The 8518-nt window shown below is 41.1% G+C and overlaps 1 protein-coding gene and 1 long non-coding RNA gene across 2 annotated transcripts in view; one reads left to right on the top strand and one right to left on the bottom strand.

Annotated features, from left to right (window-relative positions):
- Positions 1-8518, bottom strand: part of LOC103478915 (uncharacterized) — a 35247-nt gene that overhangs the window by 6648 nt on the left and 20081 nt on the right. The gene's annotated exons all lie outside the window — the stretch shown is intronic.
- Positions 4649-5965, top strand: fabp6 (fatty acid binding protein 6, ileal (gastrotropin)). Its single transcript, XM_008433020.2, has 4 exons — positions 4649-4807; positions 4894-5069; positions 5308-5397; positions 5823-5965. The coding sequence occupies exons 1-4, from the start codon at positions 4741-4743 to the stop codon at positions 5871-5873; spliced, it is 384 nt and encodes a 127-aa protein (XP_008431242.1). The 5' UTR covers positions 4649-4740; the 3' UTR covers positions 5874-5965.

An 8518-nucleotide genomic window follows, 5' to 3' on the forward strand; every position in this document is an offset into this window, starting at 1 on the left:
CTGATTAAATAACATAAAAGTCAAGCAGTTCCCTAAAAGTCCAACAGATGGCAGCAATGCGCCATGCAAAACAAAACACCCACAGTTTACAGGACACACCTCCTGCCAAAGAGCCCCCTGGTGGTTGAAGAAAAATCCACATATAAACCGGAAAATACAATATATGAAAAAAAAATCAGAATGCTCTCTGGCATTGCTCAGGGGGCCAGAACAAATGTGGCGGGCCGTAGCTTGGGGACCACTGGTCTACTGAATGACACAGATACTGAATCTGCTGCCATAACATCTAGACACTGGCTTGTTAGAGAACATTGATGAACAATCATCGTCATAAAAATCAATTAACACAGCAGCCTGGAAAGAAATGAACCTGAATCCGTAATCTACAAATGGAAACATTACGGCAGGACTAGAAACATGGCTGCCCGTTTCAAATGACAAGCACGAATGGAAGAAACAGTCAACAGTCTCCTGGTAAACGATCCATGCTTTTAAGTTTCCTGAAAGCCGTGGAGGGGGGCAAAGCAAACACGTCAAAGAAGGTGATCTGATCAGAAGACAGTGGAATTACAAAATTWATTTTTTTTGGCCTAAATGCAAAACMTATGACTGTAGCAAACAAGCTAGTCAGAGCTGACAGAAGATAGACAAAGTTAAACACAAGCCAGTCAAGACTTGTATTTCTACAAAAGACTGGAGACTAAGAGGCTCACTACTTTTAAAGCCAAGTCAAAGTCCAGAACTAAACCTAACTGAGAATCAGAGGCAAAATGCAAAAATGTATCGTTTCTGACTTATTTTTTGCCCTCTATTTCAGAAAGAAGGATGGGCAAAATATTTATTTTCTAGAGGTGCAAAGCTGACAGAAACACCCTCCATGATTATTTGGTAAAAAAAAGTAGTGACCCTATTGAACACCGATACATACAACACTTTTAAATAATCTAAATGTACATAATTCAAACTTGCAGGCACCGGTTCGAATTGTAGGAAGTGAAGGAACTTGATTTGTCGCGAGAAATGAACGGCGTCGGCTCACTTGGCGATGAAAACTCGGTGCGGCTCACAGAATAAAACGCAGTACACCCGAGTATGTGGGAACCTTAAAGCTGACCCTTATCAGGATGTACTACTTTTTGCGTTRTGTTTATCACATMAAATCCCAGTGAAATACCCTGAGGACTGTGGTCATAAAAATCTGCTAGGAATTCTTTTGCAAGGCACTAAATATGGAGCTCAATTGCCGCCAATCAATCTTGACGGTGGATCACTTCCATGTTCTCCCGAGCTCGTTCTCAGTGACTGCATGGTGACAACTTTCAAAGAATTCAATAAAAAGGTGTCAGACTGTTATGTCATTCGCTAGTAAAGCTAATACTATACTATATGACAGCAGATTAAGCTTCAAATAGAAACGAGGCCGTACAGACAGCACAAAACAAATATGGAAGACCAAATGGGAATGACGGTTAATGACCCTTTGTTTCTAAATCGTATTGACGAGAAAAATGTTTCCTCTCATCAAGAAGATGTTCTGACGATGGCTTTCTGAAAAATGTCCGTTCATCCCAGTTGACCCCTGCACAAAATGTTGCCATAGTTGGCGATGTTAGCTAGCTTGCTAGCTTAACTGTTTTTAGACGCTCGCAAGACAGAGCTGTTGCAAAATGATCACCGATCTGCCGCTGCGCCTGATAAATCTGGTCAGGGATGTGTTTCTCTCTCTTCGAGTTGTGTAAGTGCACTCGGTGACACTGATCTGTTTTGTGAGTGTGAACAAAACGGAGGAAGGAAAGCCAGAAAGACGCTGTAAAAAGCAGAGAAAGAGATAGTGGGTGTCTTTTTTTTTTAAAATAGGATGTTGGCCAATCTGATATTTTATGCATCAATAAAGAGCTCCAAGGCCATGTTGACTTTCCGTGGTTCAGAAATGCTATCAGCGATCTGGAAATGGTTGCAAAAGTGCGAGATCGACGTTTAAGTGCAACATCAGAAGCTTTTACCTATTCACAGCCAGTCAGACCTGAAAGCCTGAGGCGCTTCAGTCATATAGTCATCTTATTGATGGAGAGTTTTCATCCGCAGCGTGCTGCACCCACACCATTTCATTGTAATTGGGTGAATGGCGTGCTCATGAATTTACTTTTTAGAAGCGGTTGAATTTTTGTCAGAGTCTGCCGTGTCTACTTAGTTGCCACCCACRTGTCAGAAGACTTTCTGTGTAGAGGCGTTAAATTTGTCCAATGAAAAAAAAGATGCCTCTTTGGTTACATTACTGCGTCATAATAGGGAACGTAGATGGTAATATAAAAAAAGAAACACAATATTACATTTAGAGATGTCAAATTATAGACGGTGTAAAGGTATTCACACTGCCTGCTACACACAGACACCAACATTAGTGAAGTTTAATAGTTTAATAGTTTTAATAGACCTTCATGAGTGCATGATAGTGAAGTGGCAGCAGGACAGATTGTTTTATTTATTTATTGTTTTAGAAATTTTTCTTACAAATAAAAATGTGTAAAAAAAATTTTTGCATTTTTTTGCAAATAAAAATTCAAATTTACAATTTCTTTTACAATTAAAAAAAATACATAAAAATGTAGAAAATTACAATTGAAATTTTACAAATAAAAATGTGAAAAAGRAAGCATGTGTTTATATTCAGCATTACTGACTTGACAGTAGAACTACTTTTTGCTCTATGGATATGTCGCCGTTTTGCACATCTAGAAACTGACATTTTTTTCCCCAGTCTCGTTTGGAAAGTAGCTCAAGCTCTGTGARATTGGATGAAGAGCATCTGTCAACAACTCTCTTTTTTTATATATATAACTTGAGACACTTTATTGGGTTATGGTCGGAAATTTGATTGGGTCACTATAGCAAACGAATATCCTTTGATATAAACCTTTTCATCGTGTCTCTGGCTGACTGCTTAGGGTCGATGTCCTGCTGGACTGTAAACCTCCGTCCCAGTCTCAAGTCGTTTACAGCTTTTAGCAGCTTGCTTCTTTTTTTTTTTTTGACCGCAAAAACATCTCCATATCATGATGCTAAAACACCATGTTTTGTGATGGGTATTGTTTATTGTATATTAATTTCCACATCATGACTGTTGAGACAAAATTCACAAGTCGTACCTAAATGCTACATGCAAACACACATTTGGGACMCCCCAAAAAATTATTTAGCCACAATTATCTTCTAGATATGTTATCTACAGTCCATAAATTTATTTTGTTGCTACCACAGATGCTATCCAAGCATATATGATTATTAATAGAAAGTCCAACCAGGTCGACAAATGACCCGCTATCTACATGCAGGACAATGGTTATTTTGTAAAATTGATTTTTATGCAGTCCCTCATCAAACGAACAAATTGAATAAACTTAATACTAGAAAAATAATGGATTTAAAAAGATTACAATCGGGGTCAATGGGTTCTACAGAGGAAGAAGAAAAAAAACCTTAGAAAGGCCGGAATGAAATGTATGGTCGCCAAGCCCTCTTTATCTGACCAAGTGTTTTGGCGCTTTTGGGGAATTTTCTAATTAAATCTTCTGCCAGAAAGTTTTTCTATTTGCAATTTTCCATTTTGTTGAGGTCAAGAGGTTTTCAAGGGGGTCCATGGAAAAGCTTTTAGGTCACCCTTTGCAGATTTTTGCTGTTGTTGAAGAACCTTTCTTTCCCGTCTTGTTTATGGCCATCACGACGTTTGCTTTATCAGTTTGTAATTGTTGCATTGAAGAAATTTTCCCCTCCCTATATAATGCACACGGTTCGGTTGATCGAGACATTGGTGAATCAATCTTAATGACATTTTATGGAGTCATTGGCAGTTTTAGTCCAACTTTCTCCACGTTTTCAGAGACGTTGATGAGAATTTAGAGAGAATAAATGGTTAAATGGCAAAAACTTTGGTCTTCTTATCGAATTTGAATGTTTCAACAACACGTGGCATTATACCCTAGTTATTTATTCAAGGGCCCCTCCGCAAAATTACACAACTGCATTAAATACATTTTTGATTACCGTGCATTATTTTACAAGTGATCAACAGAGAAAGGAGAAAGGAAAAGGAGCACGGAGAGAACAAAAGCACAGTTCATAATCAAGCTTTGCGTAAGTGCTTTTGCTCAGCTTTTATACCTACTAACAAGATAATTATGTATCCCCTTTGACAAATGAATGCCCGCTAAAATGACTCCAATCATATTCCTCCTGAGCTTTTTCAGGTYCAGACCATGAATAAAAACCTTGAATAAGAACTTGATTATCTTATTACGAGCCATTTCCTCCATCTGGATAACAAATGCAAATAGAAGGTTAGAGTTTTAAAACAAAACTTTGGGTTTTCTTTTTTTTTGCAATCAGCCCTAGTAAAACCGAAGGTTATGACCATAAAACAATTGCAGGAGAGTTCACTGGCCGCAAGGTGATTTAACGGATTACCCCGGTGAGCCGTCAGCGTTTTACTCACTGCATGTGAACTCCACAAACGGCCATTTACGGAGTTTATTGCCCTCTCCCTCGTAGCTCGTTGTACTCATCATCTTCGGTCATTATTGCCCTCTCGTGTGATCACATGCAGAGGAAGGAGGTGGCTAGAGGCTTTGACTATATAAAAAGGTAGATCGGCCCCCCGGTCCCGGTACCTCGCAACCTCTCTCCGCTTGCCTCAGCATCTCTTCTCTCTCRGCTCTCCGAAAAAACAACCGACACCACCAGAAAATGGCCTTCTCCGGAAAATGGGAACTTGAGTCCCAGGAGGGATATGATGCATTCTGCAAGTTGGTTGGTAAGAATAAAAGCAGCAGATTCTTTCTCRGGATTTATTCTTTGTCTCTCGATGAGCTCACGTTTCTCCTTACCTACGCTGCTTAGGTATTCCCGACGACATCATGCAGAAGGGACGCGACTTCAAGACGGTCACGGAGGTCGTCCAGAACGGGAACGACTTCACCTGGACGCAGCACTACCCTTCCAAYGCCAAGGTCACAAACAACTTTACCATTGGCAAGGAGTGCGACATGCAGACCATCGGAGGAAAGAACTTCAAGGTAGGAAAAGGGCATTTCCGGAATATTGTACAGACGTAGGAAAGACGATGTTCTCTTCTATGCCTGACGAGACGTCTACTGATGTCTGAATGCGATTGGAAGGTGTATGGTGTTGATCAAGTGGACCAAAGGGTTAAGGGCAATGACTTGCCAACCCTTAGCCTTAAAGGTTGACGATTCCTWTCCAGTGTTTGAACAGTTGTCTCACCAACCACCGTCGTCCTCTCTGTGTTTCCAGGCCACCGTGAACATGGAAGGAGGCAAGCTGACCGTGAGCTTCCCCAACTACCACCAAGTCAATGAGGTCAGCGGGGACAAGCTCATCGAGGTAAACACACTCCCTCAGGCTTTTAACGTGGAGAGAGTCATGCAATGACAGCCATTATTACACCCGGATCCCCGCAGGGACCATTAGAGTCGTCAAATGTTATACGGGGCTGCGGCTTGGGAAGCGGTTCAAGCTGACGAGAAAACCAAGACGTGTGGCAACGCCGCCAAATGCAACCTTAACAAGCAATTTAGTCTCGCTGAGAGCTGTTGATGGGAAACAGCTCTCTTTTTACACTACTTGTTTTCATGCAATGATGGTATTAAGTGAACTTGAGAAGGGGATACTGCAGAAATTCATATTATAATTACTGCGATAACTGCAATAAATTATGGGTATTTTCTTTGCGCCGCTTATTTTGATGGGATTTATTGCAATTTACCAATCAGCTGTTGGAGCATGATGCCTTCTTCTCTGTCTTGCAGACCTCCACCGCTGGCACTGTGGTCCTGAAGAGAATCAGCAAGAAGATCTGAACACCGATTGACTGTTAACATTTTGTACAGCTGAAATGGAGAGCTCAAAGCTGTCAAAACGAGCAATAAATTAAGAGTCATACCAACATGAACCTCTGCTTGGGTGTGTGATTTCAAAAAACGCATCATTTTCACAACAAAACGCATYTGCCAGAACTTTTGTAACACTACAAGAACTAACTTATGAGTTGGGAAAAAATATATATATTATAAAGAACAGGTAATAATGTCAGAGTGAGAGTGTTTTCTTTATTTTATTCTTAGGAACAGATCCATCTCAGAAATAAAAACTCAACAAACAGTTAAGCTTAGAATATAATGTACTTATGCAATGTAAGTGTAAAAGTTTCTTAATTCTCATGTAACACCCTACRCRTCACGTGATTATATACGAGTTGTGTTAAAAAACAATCATGTAGTCCTTAGTTAACTTAATGACCACTAAAACAGACGCTATATAGAACTTACGCTTCCTGATGCCATCATGGCTACAACACGATTAACCAATCAGAATGAATGAGGGGATTCCTGGACTTCTGATTCAGCCTCAACAAACATAATCTAAAAAACTGCATTAAAATATTGAATTTGTTCACTTTTTCCTGACTGAATCTAGTCTTTATTACCTTCTATCGTGATAATCAAGGTAGTTCATTTTCTCATGGGATTAAAGCGAGGCGCTGTGGAAAAAAATGCAGACTCGTTCCAAAATAAAACATATAAAAATAATTGTGTGTGAGGGTAGAGGGCAAAAATGAAGTCTAAAATGTAAAAATCATTTATAAGTCGGTGAAGTTTTCTGGAAAATTACATTTTCTTCTTGACTACACAGTCCATACTCACTGTGGGTTTCAGAGTGAAGATGTAATCACTAATATATTAAATTTAAATAAATTGATACAAATATGGCTATTAAAATGGGCTGCACAGTGGCGCAGTTGGTAGAGCTGTTGCCTTGCAGCAAGAAGGTTCTGGGTTCGATTCCCAACCTGGGGTCTTTCTGCATGGAGTTTGCATGTTCTCCCTGTGTATGCGTGGGTTTTCTCCGGGTACTCCGGTTTCCTCCCACAGTCCAAAAACATGACTGTCAGGTTAATTGGTCTCTCCAAATTGCCCAGGGTGTACCCCGCCTCTCGCCCGAAACGTTGGCTGGAGATGGGCACCAGCACCCCTCCCGACCCCACTGAGGGAAAAAGGGTGCAAGAAAATGGATGGATGGCTATTAAATGAAACAAACTGGATAGTCAGATGTGCAGATAACTCTCCATGTACATATCCTTAAAGCAGACTATGAGTAGACTTCAGAACGTCATGTTAAATTGTATCTGCTCAAAACATGCACAAACTACATGAGACTATTTAATGAACTGTAAGACCTGCTGGCTTAAAAACTTCCTCCTACAGAGAAATTATTACAGTTACAGATGCACGGGCCTGTTTTTCAAAAGGTGTTATTGATTACTGCCGAATAAATTTTTTTTTTTTTTTTAAGTCGTTTTCGGCCAAAAGGATAAGATCAACAAGAAGCCCCATGTTCCTGCTCCCATTTCCTAACAGATTAAACATTTGTTTGGATCTTTTTCCACAAACTTGTGCTTCCTGTCAGTGATTACCGCTGCGTGAACGCAGCCGTGTTCACCACAGGCCACACTCCCACCTGCTGATCGCATCATACAGTCTTTGCTGGTTCACTCCGAGCTGGTAACAAACCCGATGTCTGTCATCTGGGWAGCTACATAACAAAAGTTAGATTTTTTTTTTCATCTAATTGAAACCAGTTCTGACTTCTGCCCATTCTTTAATATCTTTTAAACTCTTTTCCAAGACTTTGTTCTGTCATCTCCTCTTATGCCCTTTCTTCTCCTTTCCCCCCCCAACACCCCCAGCCCACAACACACCCGCTTTTTGTCTTTCTCTACATCTACCCTCTTCCTCGGTGGCTCCCAGCCAAGCAAACAATCAGTTAATTAACCAGCTCAGTCCCAGGATCATTGTAGCAGCTCTCAGAGGAGCGCTGCGAAGGCCCTCACGTCTCTAAATTTACAGCTTCATTAAGTGGTCTGGAGTAAAGGAGAAATCTTTTGGAATAAAATTGCCAGATTGAAACCTGCGAGTGTTTGTGTGTATGTGTGTGCGTGCGTGTGTGTGTGTGTGCGTGTGTGTGTGTGTGTGTGCGTGTGTTGGCCTTGACTCCGGAGCTGGTGACTCAATTGCTCCCTAATGAAAACAAAATCTCTGTTTTTTTTGCCTCTGAGGTGGCGATTGTTTTGGTGTAATAATGAGCCGTCCTCTCTTGCCGGCACAGACGCAATCAAGATCCCACACTCCTCCGAAATTAGGGTTGGAAAGGCAACGAGCAAGGTGTCATTTGAGCGTGTTTGTGTAGCCTGCCRCTGGTGCAATCACGCCGCAATATCACTTCCTTTGTCCTCGCAGACAAACAGGCCTAATTGGCTATTTCCGAGGCTACCGCTTCTGATTGGCCGTGCTGCCTCTTTCTGATTGGCCTCCGTCTCTGCGAGCACAAGTGGGAGAAAATGGCTTGTTAACGTCTCCGGATTGGGTTTTCCCGTGCTGCATTTCTGATACTAAATATCGGGAGCACTTGGGAGCCGGAGCCTCGGCGGCAACCTGGATGAATTCCG

This window comes from Poecilia reticulata, linkage group LG17 (assembly GCF_000633615.1).
Source record: "Poecilia reticulata strain Guanapo linkage group LG17, Guppy_female_1.0+MT, whole genome shotgun sequence".
NCBI classification, from domain to species: Eukaryota; Metazoa; Chordata; class Actinopteri; order Cyprinodontiformes; family Poeciliidae; genus Poecilia; species Poecilia reticulata.